Source organism: Cervus canadensis, chromosome X, assembly GCF_019320065.1.
Source record: "Cervus canadensis isolate Bull #8, Minnesota chromosome X, ASM1932006v1, whole genome shotgun sequence".
NCBI lineage: Eukaryota > Metazoa > Chordata > Mammalia > Artiodactyla > Cervidae > Cervus > Cervus canadensis.
In genome coordinates this window covers 125,267,246-125,293,693 of record NC_057419.1, presented here as the reverse complement: position 1 = coordinate 125,293,693, position 26,448 = coordinate 125,267,246, and the positions used below count along the sequence as shown (strand labels likewise).

At 38.8% G+C, this 26,448-nt stretch overlaps 1 protein-coding gene across 4 annotated transcripts in view; it reads left to right on the top strand.

Annotated features, from left to right (window-relative positions):
* The first annotated feature begins 2,412 nt into the window (after positions 1–2,412).
* The window catches only part of LRCH2 (leucine rich repeats and calponin homology domain containing 2), a 105,307-nt gene continuing 81,271 nt past the window's right edge, over positions 2,413–26,448 (top strand). For all 4 annotated transcript variants that reach the window (XM_043459092.1, XM_043459091.1, XM_043459089.1 and 1 more), the window contains exon 1: positions 2,413–2,794. In XM_043459092.1, coding sequence (XP_043315027.1) covers positions 2,446–2,794 — 349 coding nt within the window. In that variant the 5' untranslated portion in view covers positions 2,413–2,445. The remainder of the gene's footprint in view (positions 2,795–26,448) is intronic.

Here is a 26,448-nt window from a genome sequence, read left to right as displayed (position 1 = left end):
GGTTTGATCCCTGATGGGGGAACTAAGATCCCATCCAGAAAGCTGCGTGGCTAGGCCTGAAAAAGAAAAAAAAAAGATGTCAGGGGAAGGAGGATCAGGGATGTCGTATATAGTGTTCTATAGATTATGCTAAAATAAGTTAATGTATACTCAGTTCTCTGAAGGTTCCATGCCAGAACAGGGATTTTGGAAGGGACTGAAGATCAGGTTACTAGAGAGATGAAGGCCAAGTAAATTTCTCCTTCTCTCATTTCTCTAATTATTTTAGGTGTACTTCTTAGGGCTTTCTTTAATTCAGGACTTATGCTGAGAGTGGAGTGAGCAGAACTTCACATCACATTCCAGCAGCAGCTGTGGAATAGTTCAGTATGATGTAAATTAATATCTTCCGGGTCTCTAATATATGTCTTTTAAAAAATGTTTTAAAAATCTTAACTGGAGTAGGTTACCATGCCCTCCTCCAGGCGATCTTCCTGACCCAGGGATAGAACCCACGTCTCCTGCATTGCAAGCAGATTCTTTACTGCTGAGACACCAGGGAAGCCCCTCTGATGTGTCTTGATGATACTCAACATTTCACTGGTTCTTCTACCCTGAGTTTAGTATTTAGCGATGTTAAATCCTGATGTTTTCAGGAAACAAACTGCAGAGACTCCCTTGGATTTTTTCTGCATCCTGATCAGGATTTTAACAAAAATTCGTATTATAGTTCTGTCTAGTTCACCCCCAAGTTCATTGTCTTCTAGATGCCGAGATAAAACATCTCACTTTGATTTATTTATAGGCTGATAAGAACATCCTGTAGTCTATCCCAATAATCTTGATTTCTAATAGAAGAATTTGGAGCTTTGGGCTCTGCCTCTTCTTCTCTATATTATTTATAAATGTTGAGTAACTACCAATTTGCTTGGTTCTCTTGAATACAAATCATATTTGTAGTTGGCCAGTGCTTTATTCAATAAAGACTGCATATTTTGTTCAAAACTCTTTGTAAAAGAGCTTCAGAATGTGTTATTTTGCCTGATTTTCATGTATCTAGCCTACCTTGTAGGCTTTCTGTTTTTTCTACTTAGACTATCTTTTAAATTCTTTGAAAGATTACTTTTCTTCTTAAATTTGGTTGTACAATGCCTTCTCTCGACAGGTATCCTGAGGACATACTTTTCCTGGAGTCCAACACATTGTTTTAAATAATCACTAATTTTTTTCATTGTTTAGTTATTAAATGTTCCTTTCATAATCTTATCTCTGTCTAATGCATTTAGTTTCCCTTTCCACCCTTCTTGATTCTGGGAATTCTCAGTTAATACCTAATTTGATTTGCGATGTAAGAAAGATGAGATATAAAGTAGAACGTTCTTTTTTGACACCAGTGACTATAAATAATTTGATTTTGCTTCCTAATTCATTGTGGAGGTCCGATTTTCAGTACTGTTCCTTCTGTGGGTCATGCATGTGGCAAATGTGATTTCTTGCACCATTTCTCCCACCAACTCTGAGTGGGAGTGGAGGGATGGCAGTGACCTACCTGAATGATTGGCTTCAGGTTCCAAGAATGAACTCCTAAAATCCAAGATTGATTAGCTTCCTATCCACAGAGTTAAATCTTCAGAATTCTACCTAAAACTAAAGCCTGTATAAAAACAAAACAAAACAAACAAAAAAAAAACTTTAAGGTTGTTTGATGATCAGAGTTTTCCATCAGCCATACTGACATGATGAGAAGAAACTCGAGATATTTTGGAGACCTTGGCAGCACTTCAAAGAGTTATAGAACAGAATGTAGAGAACTTTTCCAAGTTTTGGAAGGCAGCAGTTTGGCTGAGACCCACACACACTGAAATGAGAGGCTTCCTTGAAAACATTTAAAAAGGCTCTTCTTATTTTGGAATTCTAAATTATGGCAAAATTCATGTAGGCTTAAAGCACAATTCTGCACCCATATTCCTCCCCAAAGTTTCTCTCCGTGTTACCACCGCTAAAGGATTCCTGAGGCATTTGCGGAAAGCGTTTCAATCAGGTAGCTGATAGTCCTTCTAAATGCCGCTTCAAAATATTCTGAAACGAATCTCTTTCATCTCTAATATATTTACTTTTGTTTTGCAGATCTCAAAAGGTGAAGCAACTTAGAGATCTAGGGTCATATCCCTGACGACCTAGAGTTAAGCTGGTGTCGCTTCGCAAGATTTTGGTACCCAAAGCAGCGGAACCGGGATTTAGCATCCTTCCTCTGATAGCACATTTCTTAAAGCAAGCATTCTGCACGTTTGAACAGCGTCTCTTCCATACCCAACACCTCCTCCCAGCCCGCCCCCTGGTTCCTTCCCACCCTCTACCTCGCACCCCCCACCTCCCGCCCCCAGCCTGCGCATGCGTCCTAAGAACCCCCTACACTCGCGGCTCAGGCTCAGAGTATTGTCGGGGGCTATTCTCTCTCCCAGGAACATGGCGGCGAGTCAGGGAGGTGGTGGTAACAGTGGGGGCGGCGGTTGTGGTGGAGGTGGAAGTAGCGGTGGCGGTGGTGGGGCCGGAGGGGGAGGTGGCGGAGCCGGAGCGGGAGGCGGCGGCGGCGGCGGGACCCTGGTGGTGCCCATCCCGGTACCGACTCTTTTCGGTCAGCCGTTCCCCAACGGGCCGCAGTGGAACCCGGGGAGCCTGCAGCCTCAACACACCGTGAGGAGCCTGGACCGGGCCCTGGAGGAGGCGGGCAACTCCGGCATCCTGAGCCTCAGCGGTAGGAAGCTCCGAGACTTCCCGGGCAGCGGCTACGACCTGACGGACACCACCCAAGCAGGTGACAGGACGGGGAGGGGGAGGGGCAGCTGGGCAAGGAGGAGGTGGGGGCAGTGGGTTTCTGGGTGGCTGCGTGGCTGCGTTGTCGGACTCGGCTGGTCTGGGCGGGTGCGCGGGGGCGGCGAGACTGAGTCGGAGCAGCCAGTTCTGAATGTGAGGGGCAGAGCAGGGAAGTGGCGGGGGGTGGGCGGGAATGCTGACTGAAGGGTCTGTGGAAACCCGGTGGCATGTGAGGAGTGAAAGAGCATTATTGTTAAAGCGAGTTACCCCGCTAAAGGGGTGGGGAGGGAGGCATTGACACCTTCCTGAATGCACTTCGTCCAACTCTCGTGGATGTTTCGGGTCTTTCCTGGAGGGAAAAAAAGGCAATACAGAAGACCATAATCTATACATATTCTTCAGAGCCATGCGTGCCTGTAAGAATGGTATATCCCTTTTCCTAGTGCAGCAGCAGTATTGCCACGGTTTTTTTCTGTGTTCTTATTTTGTGGGTGTTTTAATCATCCTAGAATAGTCTTGCCTTCTTGTCACGTATGCCTTTGAATACTGAGATTTGTCATTTTCCTGGTGTTGAGGTAGTGGTGCTTAAATTAGTATTTGCTGCCACGGCAAATTAAATCATCAATCACTTATGTGTCTGCTTTACTAAGGGAAAGATTCCTTGTTTTGAGTTGTGGTGGAGTCTTAATTTTCTTTACATAGGTAACCAAAAATTGTAAGGGCATTTTTGAGAATCAAAATTAACTCCATTCTTTTTGGAGTTGTGGGTTAATGGCTTATCATTTTGGATGAGAAATTGGCTATTGTAATGTTCTTCGTATACTCTCTGGTACTCTTTGTTGTGGATGGCATTTTTTGTTATGAACAGTCTTCCCCTCTGCCTTATAAGTCAATGCTGATTATTTTATGTGCGTTTTGATTTGATGAAGGACTTTTCACTTTTCATAATCTTCAAATTTGTTATTTATGTATCTATTTTCATCCGCTTTGCTGAAAGAAATCATGGACAAAATGATCTTAATAAATTTAGTGATTTTGAAGCAATGTAGTAAGTAAATTCACTCATAATGGGAGGTAATAAAAGATCTCTTATTTTCAGAATAACACTATTTCATTGTATTGTGTTTCTAGATATTAAATCAAGATGTGTGTTTGGATGAGGGTTGGGAGAGGAAGAGAACCTAAAATTGAAGCCTTCTATCCAGTTATTCTCTTAGGAGTTATCCTAAGAACCATCAAATGATTTTGTATGTTGGAAAGCATATTTGAGTATTTACTCTTTCACTCTGAACAGATTTCCTAAACAGTATGTTCACATATTCATGATATATTGGCAAGACATTGTACTACTTGGTATGTTCTTCAAAGGCTTCAAGAAAAATGGTTTCAGACTGCATCATTATAGGGATTTGTTGTTTTGCTTGTTGTTAGCTATAAAAGATTTATCTATCTATAGCGCAAAGTTGAAGCATCCTAGGTTGGCTTTCTGGCCTTTCACTGTCTGGCTCCAGTTTATTCTTGCAACCTTAAGTCCTCATATGCTCCTACATAGAACCCTCTGTTCCAATTAGGTCAGCTCCCAGTTCCTCAAACATAGTTTATGAATTTCTGCCTCATCTTTGTAGAAGATCCATGTTCATGAGATTTCCTTTTCTCCACCTATTTAATTTTGTTCAAGCCCCAGCTTTTCTAAGATGCTGTCTCCAACTCCCTTAGTCCAGGGCAGTCTTCTGTTTCTTTGAATTCCCGTGGTACTTAATGTCTTTACCACTTACATGCTAGTGCTGGCTTTATTTTCTTTTTTATGTTTTGCTTTCCCTGGGAAGATGGAAGGCTGCTTAAGGGCAGGGAATAAGTAATACACTTCTTTAGTTTTCTCATTATATACTGCTTATATTGTACTTAATAATATTTTTCATAAATATTATGTGATTATATTATGTGATGATATATTATGTGATATATATATCATCTTATGTGATTATAACCATTGGCTTTTAAGGCTTCAGTTTGTTTTCTGAGGCAAGTTTTAACACAAACCAGAGCTATATTTATTCTTGGTAAAACTCATTCATCATAAATTTTATCAATGTCTACAGTAACAGAGAACTTTTTGAGATAATTCCACCTCATTTTACTTTTTAAAAAAAATTGAATGGGTGTTCCTTGAGGGAGCACGTGAGAATTAAATTAGAAATCTGTGGGTGATTCATTTGCCATTCATTTTTGACCAAATTCAACCACAACTAGTTAGGGGCAATAATCTTGTATGTAAAGAGACTAGTATCCATTATATATAAAGGGAATTGAAGAAAAATAGAGCATGTTTGAGATTATACGTACATACCTGTATATATACAAACATATAAATATGTATATGCAATATAGTCTCTGCTCAATGAAAACAGTTCTGTTTGTTGTTATTGTTACACTTAAATTGACTCTCAGTGGAATAATATTTCAGTACCAAATTGATTGGTTAGACAGCAGTGGTTTATTGCAATGGTTCCCCACTCCAGTACTCTTGCCTGGAAAATCCCATGGACGGAGGAGCCTGGTGGGCTGCAGTTCATGGGGTCCCTAAGAGTCGGACACGACTGAGTGACTTCACTTTCATTTTTCACTTTCATGCATTGGAGAAGGAAATGGCAACCCACTCCAGTATTCTTGCCTGGAGAATCCCAGGGACAGGGGAGCCTAGTGGGCTGCCATCTATGGGGTTGCACAGAGTCGGACACAACTGAAGTGACTTAGCAGCAGCAATGGTTTATTGAGTTGGGAAGAGACTGGAAGAAGGGAAAATAGGTAGGAAGCTATTTGTTAATCTAGGTGTGAGGTGGTGAGAATCTAGGTTAAAACAAAATTGGATTGGAAATTGATTCATTTAAAGGAAGGGAGATGGTGCTTCACATTGTTTGCTGTTCCTTACCATGTACGTAAAAGATGAAATAGACCTGTGGTTTTCCACCTTGCCTGCATTTTAAGATGGCAAGGGAGTTTTTTGTTGTTGTTGTTGTTGAATCTATGCCCAGGCCCCACCCCAGACCAATTAAATCAGAGTCTTAAGGACAAAGAGAGGGGTGTGTGTTTGTGTGTGGGGGTGTGTGTGTGTGTGTGGGTGTGTGTGTATGTGTAAGTATTCCCAGGTGATTCTTCTGTGCAGTCAGGGTTGGGAAACTAGAATTTTTTAGACATTTGAGAAATATTTATTGTTTGAGTGAATGAGAACATTGATAAAAGTTTGGTAACTAACCTAAAGCTAATTGTCAAAAAGGTCAAAACCAAAGCTAGGAAGGAACTAAATGTTCAAGTTCTAATACAGAGATCAGAACCGAATGTTCACCTTCTAGTTCAGTGCTCTTTCTGATAGACTGTGTGAAGCAGACTCTTTTTTTTCATCATATTATGTCTGTAGTGACTAGGAACTTACCAGGAAACTATAGTTTCTCCAGTTCCCTTGAATAACTGTTTTACATTTAACATTGTTGGATAAATTTGTGTTAAAATACTGACTCTAAAAAATGTAGCAGCAAAATCTTATTTTCTCTATTAATAGTCTTCCTGTGAGGGAATGTGGATTATATGTAGCTGATGGCAAAGTTTATCTTTGGTATCTTTTTTAGTTCTCTTTGCATTTCTGGTGTCTGTTCTTCTTCACCTGTCCCCTTCCTCCTGCTACCCTCCTTATTTCTTTTCCCCTCTTCAGCCTCACTCCCCTTTCTTTGCTGGGATGGAGCTCAACTGCTAATAACTAATTATGGCAGCCTTTCCAGGCGATTAACATTTAAAAGGGAGAGTTTGCCAATTTACTTGATTCTCCATTTGGTGGTTTGTGCTCAGGACCTTTTTTGAATTGGTATGCCTTCCAGATACTTCTTAATTAAAATCCTCACGCATATAAAAACATGAAATCAGGGATCAGAAAGTTTCAGGAAGGTAGCTAACTCTGGTTGTAATGCCTTATCTTTGTTGGTCTGTGGGTAGACTTGGCAAGACAAAGGGAAATTGCCTAGAACCTTTTAGTCTATCTGGATACTGTGATACTTGTTGACTTTAAGAGAGTTTAAAAATGATAATGGGTAATGGCTATGCAAACAAATTTGGAAACTTCTCCTATTTGACTGTCAGCAGTACTGCAAATAAGTCTCAGTCTGTTTGCAGCTGCCCCCTCTGCTTCTTCATACTTCTTTATGTCCATAAACAATAGGTCTGTGAAACAGATTTAGGAATTCTTTACATATATCAGATTGTGCTGTGTCCTGGTGAATCACATGTTTTCCTGTAAACCTGGAGTCAACTCTAGTATTTCCTACATGTGCTGGTTCACCTCTTCAACTGTGGAGCATGGTGCATTGTATCTGCTTGTAAAATGGAGTCACTTAAACTTTGCAGCTTCTGATTTTGTTACATAGGTGAAGGCCATCTTAGTGCATTCAGTGGAACAAGCTTGTGATTTTGTGGCCAGAGTCAAATATCTGCCTTGCTTTATGTAATAAATATCTTGCTGAAAAATTGAATATGAAGGACATTTTTGTTGGTTGACTCATATTTTAATTGGTTCAGATTGAATTTGAGTTGCTAAACCTTGCAGTGTTTTATTCAGTGATGAATTCTTCTAGAGCATAAATAGTTGCCCCTTAATTTCTTTCTTTTGCAAGTTCACATTTTAAAATGTTTAAAAAAAAAATAAACCAAAGCCCGTGGTAGATAAAAAACACACAAACAAAAAAAATGTTATCTTAAATCAGAGTTATGTTTGTCATTAAAATCATATCATTTATACAGCTCCTTGTAAATTCTAAGCACTTTCATGTATATTACCCTTTTGTATCCTAATAATAACCCTGTGGGCTTTGTAGAGTGCATAGTAATTAGCCTTTGTTGTTGAGAGAGGTTAAGTGATTTGCCCGAAGTTAAATGGCTAGTATATGGCAGAGTGTGGGTCAGAGTCTAGATTTTCCAAATCTAACACTATTCCAGTGTTATTTCTATTGCAACACTTTCTTTTCTTATAACAAAGCTATTAATAAACACTGTGCTAATAAATAGGTGATTTAATCTGAAAGATGAATGCTTATTTAGCTTCATAGATTATATAGTTTCTGTTTATGGTGCAGTGTGTTTTGTTTTGTGCATGGTATTTGCATAGCTTGTCTTCATGGTATTGGTTTTACAATAGGTACATTAAGCAAGCTTTTATTAAACTCTAACTCTGGAAACAGGATTCTCTAAAGGTTTATAAAATAGGTGCATGTGTACAGTAATATATGTAATTATTAGAAAAGAGATGTAGCAATATTAAAAATATATATTTTAATAAACTATACAAATAAGTTATATAGAACTGTGGCATAAGGCTTAATTTTTTTGGGAGTTAAGTTAGTTTGAGAGAATTTCCTATAAAGTTAACTCTTGCTGAATCTTTAGTTAAATGATCACTATGGGATCAGCTTCAGTTCAGTTCAGTTGCTAAGTTGTGTCCGACTGTTTGCAACTCCATGCATGCCGGGGTTGGTTAAGATTAAGCAGAAAGGGACAATTGCAGACTTTCAGGGGAGAAATTACACCCATATGGAGTTGAGAATGGCATTGCATATTAAGGGCAGATGTTAACTGAAAGTTCACTCTGTATTTTCTCAAACATATTTGGAGGCTGAGAGGAGGGAATTGGTGGAGAGTTCAGTGTTAAAATAAAAGACGGGGAGGGAGGATCTTCATGGACTGGGTGGAGAGTTGTTAGCAGTGGAAGGGAGGGGTTACCTAGTTCCCTGACTTTTGCTAAGGTGGACCGGAGGGAATGTCGATCCCTGGGGACAATAATGTCTTAAATTTTAATGTTAAGCAATGGAGTGTCATCTGGGAAAACAATTTTTCAAGCATAGGAATAGGTACTCAATAGAGCAAAATGCTTTAAGGAGTCATTATGGAGAATAAGCCACAGTTTAGAATTAGGACTGTGTGATACGCAGCTAGATTAGTTGAATTTGAAAAATATGAGCTTACCATGAAAAAAATTACCATATATACTGCATGACAGGTAAAAGAACAGAAGTGGTTGATTGGAATATTTTAGAATTGGGATTATAGAGACACTGGCTTAAAGTCTAAAATTTCATATTTTGATTTAGATTGTTTTAACATGAACTCTGAAGTATTTATTTATCATTAAAAGCATAAAGATATACAAGATCCAGAACCTCATTGACAGCATGAGAAGTGATGTTCAGGACACCTTTCACAAATAAAAGTAATTGAAGACTTAGAGCATATTGATTTCCTGGGAGGTGGTATTTAAGTTCCAAGGCATACAGTCACACTTTGCAAAAGGGTATATCATTCTCCTAGCCCATCCCAACAGTACACTCTAAGGGATACTTAAACTGTATGATGCCCACCCCCATTGTACAGAGACTGTTCATCATCATGAACAATTTAGAAGGGGAAATCTTTTACTTTTCTCTATACTTTGTGTATATTTAGGTAGTTCTTTAAGCATTGTAATACTCTTACAATCAGTTCTCTGAAAAGTTTCAGAAAGTTTTCTCTGCTTCCCTTTTTTTCCCCTCGTTTGCCTTTTATAGAAAAAAAAAAAACTATCTTATACTCCAGGGAACCATTTAATGTAATAAAAGAAAACTGTACAAGTGAGTTTTATAACAATAATTTAAGTTTGTGTTTAGTTTCATTTTAAACTAGTGTATTCAGTCTGCTAAAGGTCTAACTTTTAATCTACATTTCTACTGTTTCAAATAAATTATAAATTGATAGCATTCCACTTATAGACTACCAGTCAGTAGGCTGTAATGGATAGTTAAACAATAGATATTGTCTAATATATATTTTGATTAAAAAATTTTTTTTAAGTTTCTTTTTCCAAATAGGAAAGTAAAGTCTTACCTATTTGTGGACATTGTTTATCTGTGTACTCTTATAATTTGAGGCATGGATTGGTGTTTAATTACGCTTCTTTTGGTGAAATTTTATGCATAATATTAGGGATTTAAGGGGACAAGAGACAGAAATAAAATGACTGTGTGTAACTTTTATTTGAACTGTATGGAGACTAACCAATTCTAGAACATTTGTGAATTTGGATTTGATTCAAAAATGACTTCGTTAAATAATTATGTCCCTAAGAGACTCCAGAATGTGCAGCATAGAAATTTTCCCCTCTTAAAAATATAATTTCAATATATAAATCATTAGTACTTTAGCTAATTGGTTGGAGATGCCTTTGTCAATGGGAAATCAATTACCTTTAAAGATATTTATAAATTAAAAATAGTAAATCAAACATAGATAACTATCTCCTTAATCTACCTTGAGTATGTAAGAATACATTTGTCATATCTATTTTATATAAATGGACAAGATGGTAAAGTTACTGCTTTTAGGGAATTTATGATTTAAAGTGGTGGTATAAATTAAGTATTCATGTATCTATTATATAGGCTAGATCATGGTTTTAAGGAATGGGGAACTTGCCCCCATTTGGTAATGTTGGGGCTTCCCTGGTAGCTCAGACAGTGAAGTGTCTGCCTGCAATGCAGAAGATCTAGGTTTGATCCCTCGGTTGGGAAGATCCCCTGGAGAAGGAAATGACAGCCCATTCCAGTACTCTTGCCTGGAAAATTCCATGGATGGAGGAGCCTGGTAGGCTACAGTCCGTGGGATCGCAGAGTTAGACACAACTGAGCAACTTCATTGGTTTTTGGAAACAATTTTGATTGTCATAACTTGGGGATGCTACTGATATCTAGTGGGTAGAAGACAGGTGCTGCTAAGAATCTTAAAATGAACAGGACTGCACACACAACAAAGACTTTCCAGGTCTAAAATGTCAATGGTGCCAAGACTGAGCACTGCTTGGCTAGAGTAAGATGAATGTCATAAGCGAAAACAAAGCAGTGTGCAAATTTGAAGAGGGAGTGGTGACATTGATTATAGGATAGGCTTTGAAGGGGAAAGGATCAGATTTTATACTTAATCATAAAAAGAGGATCCAACTGTTTGCGACCCCATGGACTATGGCTCACCAGTCTCCTCTGTCCATGGAATTTTCCAGGCAAGAATACTGGAGTGGGTTGCCATTTCCTCCTCCAGGGGATCTTCCCAACCCAGGGATCGAACCCATATCTCCAGCATCTCCTGCAGTGGCAGGCGGGTTCTTTACCACCGCGCCACCTGGGAAGCCCATTTTAAAAAAAAAAAAAAAAGAGGATACTATATGAATACTGACATCCCAGAGTCTCTTGAAACTCAAAATGTCAAAAAAAATCAACTTTCGTATTGACCCTAGGACCCCTGGTCTCGCAGACCAGAAACTTGGGAATTATTCTTGACTCTTAACCTTCCTTCACCCTCTATATATGGTTGGGACTTAAGGACTCTTGATCATATCTCTTTGAATAGCTTTCAATTCTGTTTCATTCCTGTCTAATCTCAGTGTCAGTTGTTGTTGTTTATGTCCTCCTCTTCTCACCTTTAACTGACCCTATCAGCAGTTTTTCCGAAATGATTTCTCTGCTTCACATTCAGTTGCTTCAAGTCCAATTAGTTCTTCATACTGTAGCCTGAGCACTCTTTCTCATATGCAAGAATTTCTTGCGTGTATACTTGTGAATGAAATAGCTGGGTTATATAATAATATTTGTTGTTGTTCATTCACCAAATTGTGTCTGACTCTTTTTGACCCCAGGGACTGCAGCATGCCAGGCTCCCTGTCCTTCACCATTTCCTGGAGTTCGCTCAAACTCATGTCCATTGAATTGTTGATGCCATCCAACCATCTCATCCTCTGTTGTCCCCTTCTCCTCCTGGCTTCAATCTTGCCCAACACCAGAGTCTTTTCCAATGAGTCAGCCTGTTGCATGAGGTGGCCAAAGTATTGGAACTTCAGCTTCAGCATCAGTCCTTCCAATGAATAGTCAGGGTTGATTTCCTTTAGGATTGACTGGTTAAATCTTCTTGCAGTTGAAGGGACTCAAGAGTCTTCCCCAGCACCGCAGTTCAAAAGCGTCAATTCGTCACCGCTCAGCCTTCTTTATGGTCCAACTCTCACATCAATACATGACTACTGGGAAAACCATAGCTATGACTATACAGACTTTTATTGGCAAAGTGATATCTCTGCTTCTTAAAAACACTGGCTAGGTTTGACATAGCTATTCTTCCAAGGGGCAAGCATCTTTTAATTTCACAGTCAACTTTTGCTTTGATTTTGTAGCCCAAGAAAGTGAAATCTGACACTGTTTCCACATTTTCCCCATCTACTTGCCATGAAGTGATGGGGCCGGATGCCATGATCTTAGTTTTTTGAATGTTGAATTTTAATCCAGCTTTTTTCCTCTCCTCTTTCACCTTCATCAAAGGCTCCTAAGTTCCTCTTCACTTTCTGCCATTAAAGTGGTGTCATCTGCATATCTGGGGTTATTGATATTTCTCCCATCTATCTTGATTCCAGCTTGTGCTTCATCCAGCCCAGCATTTCACATGATGTACTCTGTGTATAAGTTAAATAAGCAGGGTGACAATATATAGCCTTGACATACTCCTTTCCCAATTTTGTTTCATGTCCAGTTCTAACTGTTGCTTCTTGACCTGCATACCTACCTCAGGAGGCAGGTAAGGTGCTTTGGTATGCCCATCTCTTTAAGAATATTCCACAATTTGTTGTGATCCACACAGTCAAGGAATTTAGCATAGTGAATAAAGCAGAAGTAGATGTTTTGTTTTTTAATTTATTTTTAAATTTTAATTGGAGGCTAATTACTTTACATTATTGTGGTGGTTTTTGCCATACATTCACATGAATCAGCCACGGGTGTACATGTGTTCACCATCTTGACCCTCCCTCCCACCTGCCTCCCCATCCCATCCCTCAGGATCATCCCAGTGCACCAGCCCTGAGAACCCTGCCTCATGCATTGAACCAGGACTGGCAATCTATTTCACATATGATAATATACATGTTTCAATGTTATTCTCTCAAATCATCCCACCCTCGCCTTCTCCCACAGAGTCCAACAGTCTGTTGTTTATATCTGTGTCTCTTTTGCTGTCTTGCATACAGGGTCATCGTTACCATCTTTCTAAATTCCATATATATGTGCTAATATACTGTATTGGTGTTTTTCTTTTTGACTTACTTTGCTCTGTATAACAGGCTCCAGTTTCATCCACCTCATTAGAACTGATTCAAATGCATTCTTTTTAATGGCTGAGTAATATTCTATTGTGTGTACATACCACAGCTTTCTTATCAATTTGTCTGCTGATGGACATCTAGGTTGCTTCCATGTCCTGGCTATTGTAAATGGTGCTGTGATGAACATTGGGGTACACGTGTCTCTTTCAATTCTGGTTTCCTCGGTGTGTATGCCCAGCAGTGGGATTGCGGGGTTGTATGGCAGTTCCATTTCCAGTTTTTTAAGGAATCTCCATGCTGTTCTCCATAGTGGCTGTACTAGTTTGCATTCCTACCAACAGTGTAAGAGGGTTCCTTTTTCTCCGCACCCTCTCCAGCATTTACTGTTTGTAGACTTTTTGATAGCAGCTGTTCTGACCAGCGTGAGATGGTACCTCATTGTGGTTTTGATTTGCATTTCTCTGGAGAAGGAAATGGCAATCCACTCCAGTGTTCTTGCCTGGAGAATCCCAGGGACGGGGGAGCCTCGTGGGCTGCCGTCTGTGGGGTCGCACAGAGTCGGACACAACTGACGTGACTTAGCAGCAGCAGCAACTCTGATAATGAATGATGCTGAGCAGTTTTTCATGTGTTTGTTAGCCATTTGTATTTCTTCTTTGGAGAAATGTCTGTTTAGTTCTTTGGCCCATTTTTTGATTGGGTTGCTTATTTTTCTGGAATTGAGCTGCAGGAGTTGCTTGTATGTTTTTGAGATTAATTCTTTGTCAATTGCTTCATTTGATATTATTTTCTCCCATTCTGAAGGCTGTGTTTTCAACTTGCTTATAGTTTCCTTCCTTGTGAAAAAGCTTTTAAGTTTAATTAGGTCCCATTTGTTTTTAAGGAATTCCCTTACTTTTTCTATGATCAGCGTATGTTGGCAATTTGACCTCTGGTTCCTCTGCCTTTTCTAAATCCAGCTTGTACATCTGGACATTCTTCGTTCATGTACTGCTGAAACCTACCTTGAAGGGTTTTGAACATAATCTTGCTAGCATGTGAAATGAGTGCAGTTGTACAGTAATTTGTACATTCTTTGGCATTGCGCTTCTTTGGGATTGGAATGAAAACTGATTTTTTGCAGTCATGTGGCCACTGCTGAGTTTTCCAGATTTGCTGGCATAATGAATGCAGCAATCTAACAGCATCATCTTTTAAGATTTGAAATAGCTTAGCTGGGATTCTATCACCTTCACTAGCTTTGTTCGTTGTTCAGTTCAGTTCAGTTGCTCAGTTGTGTCTGACTCTTTGGGACCCCATTGACTGCAGCACGCCAGGCTTCTCTGTCCATCACCAACTTCTGGAGTTTTCTCAAGCTCATGTCCATTGAGTAAGTGATGCCATCTGACCATGTCATCCTCTGTTGTCCCCTTCTCCTCCTACCTTCAGTCTTTTCCAGCATTAGGGTCTTTTCCAATGAGTCAGTTCTTCACATCACGTAGCCAAAGTATCGAAACTTCAGCTTCAGCATCAGTCCTTTGTAATGAATTGAATTACATCACCTTTGTTGTAATGCTTCTCAAGACCCACTTGACTTCACATACATATCTGGCTGTAAGTGATTGACCACATCGTGGTTAACTGGGTCATTAAGAGCTTTTTGTACAGTTCTGTGTATTCTTGCCACCTTTTCTTAATTTCTTCTGCTTCTGTTCCATCATTGCTCTTTTATTCCTCTATTGTGCCTATCTTTGTATGAAATGTTCCCTTGGTAACTCCAGTTTTCTTAAAGAGATCTCTAGTTTTTCCCATTCTCTGGAACTCTGCATTTAGTTGAATATATCTTTCCCTTTCTCCTTTGCCTTTCACTTCTCTTCCTTTCTCAGCTATTTGTAAGGCCTCCTCAGACAACCACTTTGCCTTGTTGCATTTCTTTTTCTTGGGGATGGTTTTGGTCATCACCTCCTGTGAAATGTTATGAACCTCCATCCATGGTTCTTCAGGTGCTCTGTGTACCAGATATAGTCCCTTAAATATATTTGTCACCTCCACTCTATAATCATAAGGGATTTGATTTAGGTCATGATGAATGGCTTAGTGGTTTTCCCTACATTCTTCAGTTTGAGCCTGAATTTTACTTATTGATCTGAGCGACAGTCAGTTCCAGGTCTTGTTTTGGCTCACTGTATATGTCTTCTCTGTCTTCACTTGCAAAGAATATAATTGGTCAGTTTTGGTACTGACCATCTGGTGATGTCCCTGTGTAGAGTTGGCTCTTGTATTGTTGGAAGAGGGTGTTTGCTATGACTAGTGCGTTCTCTTGGCAAAACTCTGTTAGCCTTTGCCCTGCTTCATTTGGTACTCTGAGGCCAAACTTGCCTGTTATTCCAGGTATCGCTTCACTTTCTGCTTTTGCATTCCAGTCCCCTGTGATGAAAAGAACATCTTTTTTTGGTGTTAGTTCTAGAAGGTCTTGTAGGTCTTCATAGCACCATTCAACTTCAGCTTCTTCGGCATTAGTGGTCAGGGCATAGACTTGGATTACTGTGATATTGAATGGTTTGCCTTGGAAACAAACAGAGATCATTCTGTCGTTTTGGAGACTGCACCCACGTACTGCATTTCAAACTCTTTTGTTGACTATGAGGGCTGTGCCATTTCTTCTAAGGTATTCTTTCACACAGTAGTAGATATAATGGTCATCTGAGTTAAATTCGCCCATTCCAGTGCATTTTAGTTCACTGATTGCTAAAATGTTGATGTTCACTCCTGCCACCTCCTTTTTGACCACTTCCAATTTACCTTGATTCATGGATCTAACATTCTAGGTTCCTATGTAGTATTGTTCTTTCCAGTGTTGTTCTGGAAGTAAAACATCGGAGTTTACTTCCATCACCAGTCACATCCACAACTGGGTGGGTGTTGTTTTTGCTTTGACTCCATCTCTTTATTCTTTCTGGAGTTATTTCTCCACTCTTGTCCAGTGACATATTGGGCACCTACCGACCTGGGAGTTCATCTTTCAGTGTCATATCTTTTTGCCTTTTCATACTGTTCATGGCAAGAATACCGAAGTGATTTGCCATTCCGTTTTCCAGCGTCCCATGTTTTGTCGGAACTCTCCACCATGACCTGTTTGTTTTGGGTGGCCCTACATGGCATGGCTCATAGTTTCATTGAGTTAGACAAGGCTGTGGTCCATGTGATCAGTTTGGTTAGTTTCTGTGATTGTGGTTTTCATTCTGTCAGCCCTCTGATGAATGAGGATGAGAGGCTTTATGGAAGCTTCCTGATGGGAGAGACTGACTGTGGGGGAAACTGGATCTTGTTCTGATGGGCAGGGCCATGCTCAGTAAATCTTTAATGTAATTTTCTGTTGATGGGTGGGGCTGTGTTCCCTCCTTGTTGTTTGGCCTGAGGCCAAACTGTTGACCCATGCCTCCACTCCTGGACACTCACAGGCAAGTCTGACTCAGTCTCTTGTGGGGACACTGCTCGTTTCTCCTGGCTCCTAGTGCACACAAGTTTGGTTTGTGTCCTCCAAGAATCTGTTTCCCCAGTCCTGTGGAAGTTCTGTGATCAAATCCTACTGGCCTCCAAAGTCAAATTCCCTGAGGGTTCTCAGTCCCTTTGCTGGATCCCCAGGCTGGTAACTCTGTTGTCAATCCCAGAACTTTCTTAACAGTGCAAGAATTTCTTTGATGGACTTGTTCTGCAGTTTGTGGGTCATCTGCCTGGTGGCTCTATGGTGCAGCTAATGGTGACCTCCTCCAAGAGGGCTTATGCAATGCGCTGAGTGACCCAGGTCTGCTGCAGTCAGAGCCCCTGTCCCCACGGCAGGCCACTGCTGCTGGTGCCTCTGCAGGAGACACTCAAACACTCAAAGGCAGGTCTGGTTCAGTCTCTGTGGTCCTGGTGTGCACAAGGTTTTGTTTGAGCCCTCCGAGCGTCTCTGGTGGTTATGGGGTTTGATTCTAAACACAATTTTGCCCCTCCTATCATCTTTTTGGGGCTTCTCCTTTACCTTTTGGACATGAGGTATCTTTTTGGTGGGATCCAGCATTCTCCTGTCAATGGTTGTTCAGCATCAAGTTGCAGTTTTGGAGTTCTCACAGGAGAAGATGAGCGCACATCCTTCTACTCTTTGATTGATTCCTGTGCTCATTTACACATCTGAAGGTTGTCAGGGGGCCAGCAGATTCTAGACACTAGGAGGACCCACAGCTTTTAGACACATTCCCTAAGCATGGGTCACACACTTGTCATCAGTTACTTAAGCCAGACTGGTTCCTCCTCACCCTGCAGATCTTGGTGGCCGCCACTTGGGATTCTGGCTGTGACAGCTCTACCAACCCAGCTGGGGTTTGGAGTGGGTAGCCTATCGTTTCTCCAGGGGATCTTCCCATCACAGGAATCGAACTGGGGTCTCTTGAATTTCAGGCAGATTCTTTAGCAGCTGAGCTACTAGGGCAGCCCCTGTAATATCTTTGAGAACCTTTAAAATGATGGGCAAATCATAGTGTCTTATTCTTTATTCTTCTTTTGATTAACAGTGAGGTTGAATGTATTTTCACATACATCTTGGTCAGTGATAATTTTTATTTTTGAGTCTATTTATGTCCTTGGCCTAGGCTTTATGTATGAACTGTTAGTATCATTTTGCTTTAAAAAAATTTTTTTTATTTATTTCGCTGCACCAGGTCTTACTTGCAGCACTCTGAATCTTTGATTTTCGTTGGCGGCATGGGGGATCTTTAATTGCAGCATATGAACTGTTAGTTTCAGCATTCGAGGCTTTTGTTGTGGCTTGTGAACTCCCAGTTGGTGCATGTGGGATCTAGTTCCCTGACCGGGTATTGAACACAGGCCCCTGCATTGGGAACACAGAGTCTTAGCCACTGGACCACCAGAGAAGTCCCTCATTTTGCTCTTTGATAGACTGTAGTTTTCTTTATGTAAAACTTATATAGCTAAATCTAGAAATCTTTTCATTTGTGAATTATTTCTTCATTTGGTGCTTTGAAAGTCCATCCCCAATTCTAGAATTGACTGTTCACTAAAATGTTTTTCCAGTTTTTTATGATTCATTTTTATGTTTATCTTTTTCTTCCATCTGAAACTTATTTTAGTAAAAGTTATGTGATGAGGCTATAACATTTGTCTTTTGAAAATAAAAAGTTTTCGAGAACCACTTAATAAATAATAGAACATGAGTTCAAAATGCCAAATTTATAGTATAATAAATTTTATAGGGGCCGAAGTAGAGTGCCATTCTCAAACATCACTTTGATGTTTGAATGTCATTATACTGCATTATTTTTTTGTGAAATTGAAACAATATGTAGAATTTTCTACAGACAGCTGTGCATAGAGCTTCCCCTTCCCCCCTTAAAAAATAAAGTCTTGTCTTTCCACGTGGCTTAGTAGTTGTATGACTCAAAGTCCTTTTCTCACTGAGCATGCATGTAATCTGTCCTCTGGTTAGCAGCTGTGGTTTCTCCTTGCAGCATCTGTTTTTGTTTGCACCCTTGTTTCTCAAAGTGCCTGTGCTCAAAAGGAGTCTTCCATTATTGGTTGCTGCAGGTCACTGAGGTCTGCTTGTTATTGTTTCTCATAACTGTATTTTTATTCACTTTTTTGAATATCTACATCACTTTTTTCTCTCCACTGTACTTATGGTTAATACTTTAACTCATCATGAAGTAGTTTAGAAATTCTTGAGCTGTGCATCTTATTCAATAAGGCTTTAGTGCTATAGCAGAGAAGGCAATGGCACCCCACTCCAGTACTCTTGCCTGGAAAATCCCATGGACAGAGGAGCCTGGTAGGCTGCAGCCCATGGGGTCGCTAAGAGTCAGACATGACTTGAGCGACTTCACTTTCCCTTTTCACTTTCATGCCTTGGAGAAGGAAATGGCAACCCACTCCAGTGTTCTTGCCTGGAGAATCCCAGGGACGGGGGAGTCTGGTGGGCTGCTGTCTATGGGGTCGCACAGAGTCGGACACGACTGAAGCGACTTAGCAGCAGCAGGAGCTATAGACTGATTTTTCATTATCTTGTTCTGAATGACAGCACAATACCCTTTTAGAGAATACTGAATCGAGAAATCACCTGTCTTTGCTGAGGGCGTCTGTTGAAAGCAGATGCCAGAGCCATGGGGTTGTCATTTCCCATCAGGTTCCAATATCAGAGTCTAATACTTCAAAGATATTCTCTATTCTTTTATCAACAAACAGCTGTGGTACCTCCTGTTTTCTTGTTGCTTTTGTTTCTACTCCTAACATTTCTTTTAGATGAGAAAATAGATAAGGAAGAATTAGTATTTTAGAGCATATTAATCAGATTTTATGTACACCAATTACTGAAAAGCACAGAAAATTTATTTTTTTTCATTTTCATGTTGGGAAATAAGTATTTAAGTTAGTTGATTTTACGCACTCTCCTAAAGACATAATTCTAGTATATATTTTTCATGTAAATAAGAACTGAATATAATAGTCAGTTTTCAGCATTTTATTTTGTACCTTTATGAACATTATACATCATTGGCTGCAAATTGATAATTTTCCTTTTGTTTCTTTTACTTATTTGCTCTAGGGATTTAAGAATGTTTACTCATTACCAGTAACTCTGAGGTAGTGAGGAGCAGTAATTAAGTGATTTGGACAATCTTTTATAGGTAATCATGAGTAGAATTAGAATATAGTTCAGATACAGTCTAGTGTTCATCTACTAAATAACAGTTATACCTCATTTTTCAGTCTATAGGACTTCTGTATATTGTGAGATAAACCCTAAGGATGATGAAGTATTGGTCCCATCACAACATGTTTGTACAAATCACAATTTTAGTCAAACTAAGTGGGGGCAATTTTTTTTTGTTTGTTTGTTTGCATAGTTCCTTTCACCAAAGTGTTATAATCTGAGCTGATAATATTTGGTGCTAGGAGGGAACAATAATTAGAATTTCTTAGAGGTGATATCTGATTGGCTTTTAACCTACCCTAACATGTAGTACCTGATTCGGTCCTTATGGAATTTTGAATGAGTGACACAGGTTGTGATTTAAGTTAGGATGCTGCCTGGGAAATAAGAATGAGACTTGGAAGGCTAGAATGAGGATTTGCCTGCCTCTGTCTCAGACTCTGACTGCAGAACTATAGAGAATTTGGTGCTTATGATATTTATTGTACCTTGTTTATTTTCTGTGGTGAGGCTGCAACTTCCAATCTCTGGTCAATAAGGAATGTACATGGTAGAGTTGGGAGATAATATTCAATGGGTCTCATGTTTTTACACATCTTGGCAGTGAAGCACTAACAGCCCTTTGTTCAGGACCATCTTTTGGAAGAAAGATAATTTCTGTCTCGAGAGCAAAGGATATTTATGCTTATTATCAAGAAAAATAATGTTTCCTTTTGAACACAGTGCAGGCATATGTACTATCTATTATAAAAGATTTGAGTTCCCTTAATTTGGAGTTCCTCTTCTGTAATGTGGTGTGTTGTATGTGCAGGTATCCATTTATACCCATATATGTTGCCCCTGTGAGATTTGGGGAGCAAGAGGAACTGCTACAGATATGCTGGTCATGCCACTTGCTGTGCTGTGAGTAATTAAGTCCTTTGACTCACACAGGGGTTTCATGCCTTCTGCCAGCACCCATTAAACTGTGTTAGGCTAGCTTTTTGGCTGACAAGTAGGTTGAAGTCTCAGATCCTTTCGAGTTCTTGACAAGTACTCAACAGAATGGTTTTGCCTATAAGATGTTACAAACCTTTTGAAGAAACTTGTTTAATTTTCTTTAATCCTTGTTAATTGAGTTGGTTAAAATATTGAAAAATTAATAAGGGTCCTTTCTTTTAAGGAGCTAAGAAAGCTGTGTATTGGCTCAGACTAAGCAGTTCTGAAATGCTAAAGTGGGAACAGCTGAAAGTTTTATAATGTTCATTATTTTCTTAACTAAAAATTGGGGCTTGAAGTAAGATTTTTGTTCCGCTTCCTATTGCAAGAAGAAACCTAGGATATGAATGTAGTTAGGAGATTTAGAATTTCTTTGACTCTACTTTGGGGTTTCAATGGAACAGAATATTTGAAATCTGGGACAGGAAGTCACAATGCATAATGTATTGGAGGAATGGACGAGCACACATAGAACATGGACTTTGAAGTCACATTTGAGTTGGGAACCTCTGTGCTGTCAATTATTACTAGTTGTTTTTTAACATTAGGCATGCCATTCAATATGTCTTTGATTCATGTGTATAATGAGGGTTAGTGGCTACCTCATGAGGTCGTTTTGAAGATTAGAAATAATTGTGCGAAGCCTATAGCCTTCAGATCTAGCATATATGGAAGGTGCGTGTTTGTGTTCATGCGCACAAGTGTGTGTATGAGGTATTTGCTTTAGTTCCACTTAGGTTATTGTTGATGTGAATTTACAATTCTGATTTCAAATTATTTCTCTACTTAACTGTCATATTTCTTTAAGCAGAAAATTCTCTATCTCTGTTGATGATGAGCCTGTGTTCTAACAACACCCATCATTTGTTAGACATTTTTCCATAGGTGAAAATGTGACAGTTTTTTAAAGATGATCTAGGTTTTTTTTGTTTTAAATAAGAGGAACTATAGCAGTCTGTGCTATTAAATATCACCCAGAGAAGACTCGTGTATCTTAGTTCATTTTAACAATTTGTGACAAAAGTCACACAGCCTTTTGTACAGTGAATAAGACAAAACTGAAATTAGTATAGTATAATAGTATACTTTCTGAAAATAATTTTCTATACCTTGGCAGAAATGATAGCCAATGGGCCAAGAATTGTACTCGGTGACAGATGGCCCCATCTGTGGCTCTTGTGGCTGCAGCTTGGGAGGCAGCAAACAGATTTCCATTCCATCTGACTCCTTTTCTCCCTTCTCTAGCTTTTTTGACCTCTGAAACTTGAGTGATACAGAACATAATTTAGATCAGGTCAGGTTATTTAAAATGATCTATTAACGTCTCTAACAGACTCCAAGCAGTTTTACAAGGAGCAGTTTGAAGGAAGGCTGGAAAGAGTACACAGTCTGTCTACTGTTGAGTTATTGCCAATACTGTTTGATATGATTTATAATAAAAACTAAGATGAAACCCAGTTCACTGGTGATACAAGTTTTTATCCTCAAGGATACTAATTAATTGAGTTATCCCCTTACTACTTAAGAAAAAAAAAAGTACAGCTATTTAATTAAAAATATTTTTGCAGGCATTTTCTCATTAATTCTGATAAACAATTTCTGAGAAATGTGTTTGCTTCCTGTGGCTGCTGTAACAAATGACCCATAAACTTGGTGGTTTGAAGAAACAACAGAAATTTACTCTCTTATAGTTCTTGAGACCAGAAGTCCAAAATAAGTCTTTTGAAGCTAAAATCAAGGTTTCAGCAGGGTTACAAACCCTCTGGAGACTCGAGGGAATCCAGTCCTCACCTCTTCCAGTGTCTGCTAACTGTGGTCATTACATGACCTTATCACGCCAGTGTCTGCCTCCATCTTCATATGGCCTTTTCCTCAATGTGTCTCTCGTTTCCCTCTGTCGTCCTCCTATACAGATATGTGCGATGGCATTTAGCACCCATCTGGATGATTCAGGATAATCTCCATTGCAAGACACTTAATTATATCTGCCAAAAAATTTTACCATATAAGCTAATATTGACAGGTTCCAGGAATTATTAGGACCTGATATCTTTGAGGGCCACCATTCAGCTCACTACAGGAAGATAAAGAGCAGACTTTAATTTCTTTTCTTGTGTGTGTGTGGGAAAGGTGAAACATTTTTATAATTGTCTTTTCCCAAGTCTTACTTGTCTCCTAAGAAGGTAGACTTTAAAGCTGTTGTGAAATGAATCTCACCATCAGGAAGAAATTAAAAGTTTGTTTTCCATCTTTAGATGGAACCATATTAAATAAAATACAAATTTTGCATGTATTTCTTGAGTATAATATGTTCTTTTTTTCCATTTATTTTTATTAGGTGGAGGCTAATTACTTTACAATATTGTAGTGGTTTTTGTCATACATTGACATGAATCAGCCATGGATTTACATGTATTCCCCATCCCAATCCCCTCTCCCACTTCCCTCTCTACCCGATTCCTCTGGGTCTTCCCAGTGCACCAGGCCCGAGCACTTGTCTCATACATCCAGCCTGGGCTGGTGATCTGTTTCACCCTAGATAATATACATGTTTCGATGTTCTTTCTAAACATCCCACCCTCACCTTCTCCCACAGAGTCCAAAATTCTGTTCTGTTCTTTCTTTATATTATTCTAGTTGCCTTAGTGCATGTGTTCATTAAATGATTTTAATGTCATAAAATCGTATTTAATTGTATATCACAAGATAAAAAAATTAAATCAGGTTAAATTTTATCCATTATATCTATGTAAAAGTTAATTTTTATTTTTTTGAAGGAAAATACGAGATGCTGTTAGTGTGAGATAGATCAAGAAATTAAAATACAGATTGTTTTGTGTTATTGGCTACCTTTGCCTCTATGGTTGCATTTTTCTTTTGGCACTGGTATTCTGTTTACCCCATTCTTAGAAAAGATGTTTATACAGATTTAAAATATTGGAAAAGCCTAAATCAACTATACTGTAATTAACAAGTAAACAAATAAATAATGCAATGAGCCCCCTAAAATAAAACAAAATGAAAAAGAAAAAAAAATCTGAAAAAGCCTAGAACAAGATTTTCTTAAGAGGCTTGAGTATTAATTTTGACTTTATTATGCTTTATTTGCTTTACTCAATTATACCTGAAAAATAATTGTAATTTTAAGTGGTGTTTACTAAATAAATGTATTAGCTCATTCAGAAAATAGTTTATGAATGAAAATTTATTTAAATTTCCTAAGGGAACTCATAATATTACTTTGTAATTTAACTGAGTCTTGTTTTTGGAGGGGAAGGAAGATAAAGCATCACACAATAATGAATATATAAATTATTAAAATAATACTTTGATATTATTTAAATTATTAAAATCTTTGGTTATTAATACTGATATTTTTGCTTTTTCTCCAATTGCTTCTTTGAATGTTCTCTTTTTTATGGTTCTTGTATTTTCTCTTGACTATTATTTTTAGTCTCCTCTGCTTGCTCTTTTTTTTCTCTGCTTAACTTATAAACATTTGTCTTCTGGATGGCCCAGTCTTGAATTTCCTTTTGACTTAGTACTCTGATTTTAGGTGATGTCTTCCATTTCTATGATTTTATAGTACTAACCATATTCCCACAACTTTCAGTTTTATGTATCCATCCAGGACCTCACGTATGAGATCCAGAATGATCTGATTAACTGGCCATTTCACAATCCCTTATTGGTTATCTTTCAGATATCTCAGTTTGTACAAATGTAAAATTGAACCCTTGATTCTGTCCTCTTCTTTGAAAAGCAAAACAAAGCTGTATAGCAAAAATAAGAATAAAAATCCTGTTCCACCTCTCACTTTTCTGTTAAGTAGCATCATTTAGTTGCCTAAGCCAGAATTCTCAATTCCATTCTTTTAAAAAAAATGTTTATTTTTTAATTGAAGAATAATTGCTTTACAGAATTTTGTTGTTTTCTGTCAAACCTCAACATGAATCAGCCATAGGTAAACATATGTCCCCTCCCTCTTGAACCTCCCTCCCATCTCCCTCCCTTTCCCACCCTTCTAGGTTAATACAGAGCTCCTTTTTGAATTTCCTGAGACATACAGCAAATTCCCATTGGCTATCTATTTTACATATGGTAATGTAAGTACTCTCTCCATATATCTCATCCTCTCCTCCCCTCTCCCCGTGTCCATAAGTCTGTTCTCTATGTCTGTTTCTCTATTGCTTCCCCGCAAATGAGTTCTTCAGTACCATCTTTCTAGATTACGTTTGTATGCATTAGTATACGATATTTATCTTTCTGACTTACTTCACTCTGTATAACAGATCTACCTATTTTGAAAAATACTCCTTTATATTGTGGCAAATGCATATCATGAGATCTATCCTTTTAAGGTAGATAGGTTCATCTACCTCATTAGAACTGACTCAAATGTGTTCCTTTTTATGGCTGAGTAATATTCCATTGTGTATATGTACCACAACTTCTTTATCCATTCATCTGTCAATGGACATCTAGGTTGCTTCCATGTTCTAGCTATTGTAAATATTATAAATAGTGCTACAATGAACATTGGGGTACATGTGTCGATTTCAATTTGATTTCCTCAGGGTATATGCCTAGGAGTGAGATTGCTGGGTCATATGGTGGTTTTATTCCTAGTTTTTTAAGGAGTCTCCATACCATCTTCCATAGTGGCTCTATCAATTTGCATTCCCACCAACAGTGCAAGAGGATTCCCTTTTCTCCACACCCTCTCCAGCATTTATTGCTTGTAAACTTTTTGATGATGGCTATTCTGACTGGTGTGAGGTGATACTTCATTGTAGTTTTGATTTGCATTTCTCTAATGATGAGCAATATTGAGCATCTTTTCAAGTGTTTGTTAGCCATCTGTATGTCTTCTTTGGAGAAAGATCTGTTTAGGTCTTTTTCCCACTTTTTGACTGGGTGGTTTGTTTTTCTGGTATTGAGTTGTATGAGCTGCTTGTATATTTTGGAAATTAATTCTTTGTCAGTTGTTTCATTTGCTGTTATTTTCTCCCATTCTGAGGACTGTCTTTTCATCTTGCTTATAGTTTTCTTTGCTGTGCAAAAGCTTTTAAATTTAATCAGATCCTACTTGTTTACTTTTGTTGTTATTTACATTCTCTAGGAGGTGGGTCTTAGAGGATCTTGCTTTGATTTATGCATCAAGTGTTCTGCCTATGTTTTCCGCTAAGAATTTTATAGTTTCTGGTCTTACATTTAGGTCTTCAATCCATTTTGAGTTTATCTTTGTGTATGATGTTAGTTAGTGTTCTAATTTCATTCTTTTGCATGTAGCTGCCCAGTTTTCCCAGCACCACTTAATGAAGAGGCTGTCTTTGCCCCATTGTATATTTTTGCCTTCTCTATGAAAAATAAGGTACCCATAGGTGTGGTGGGTTTATTTCTGGGCTTTCTATCTTACTCCATTGGTCTATATTTCTGTTTTTGTGCTAGTACCGTACTGTCATGATGACTGTAGCTTTGTAGTATAGTCTGAAGTCAGGAAGGTTGATTCCTCCAACTCCATTCTTCCTTTTCAAGACTGCTTTGATGGTAACGATAACCCTATATGCAAGACAGAAAAAGAGACACAGATGTATAGAACAGACTTTTGGATTCTGTGGGAGAAGGCGAGGGTGGGATGATCTGAGAGAATAGCATTAAAACTTGTATATTATCAATTGTGAAACAGATCACCAGTCCAGGTTTGCTGCATGAGACAAGTGCTCAGGGCTGGTGCACTAGGATGACCCAGAGGGATGGGATGGGGACGGAGGTGGGAGGGGGGTTCAGGATGGGGAACACATGTAAATCCATGGCTGATTCATATCAATGTATGGCAAAAACC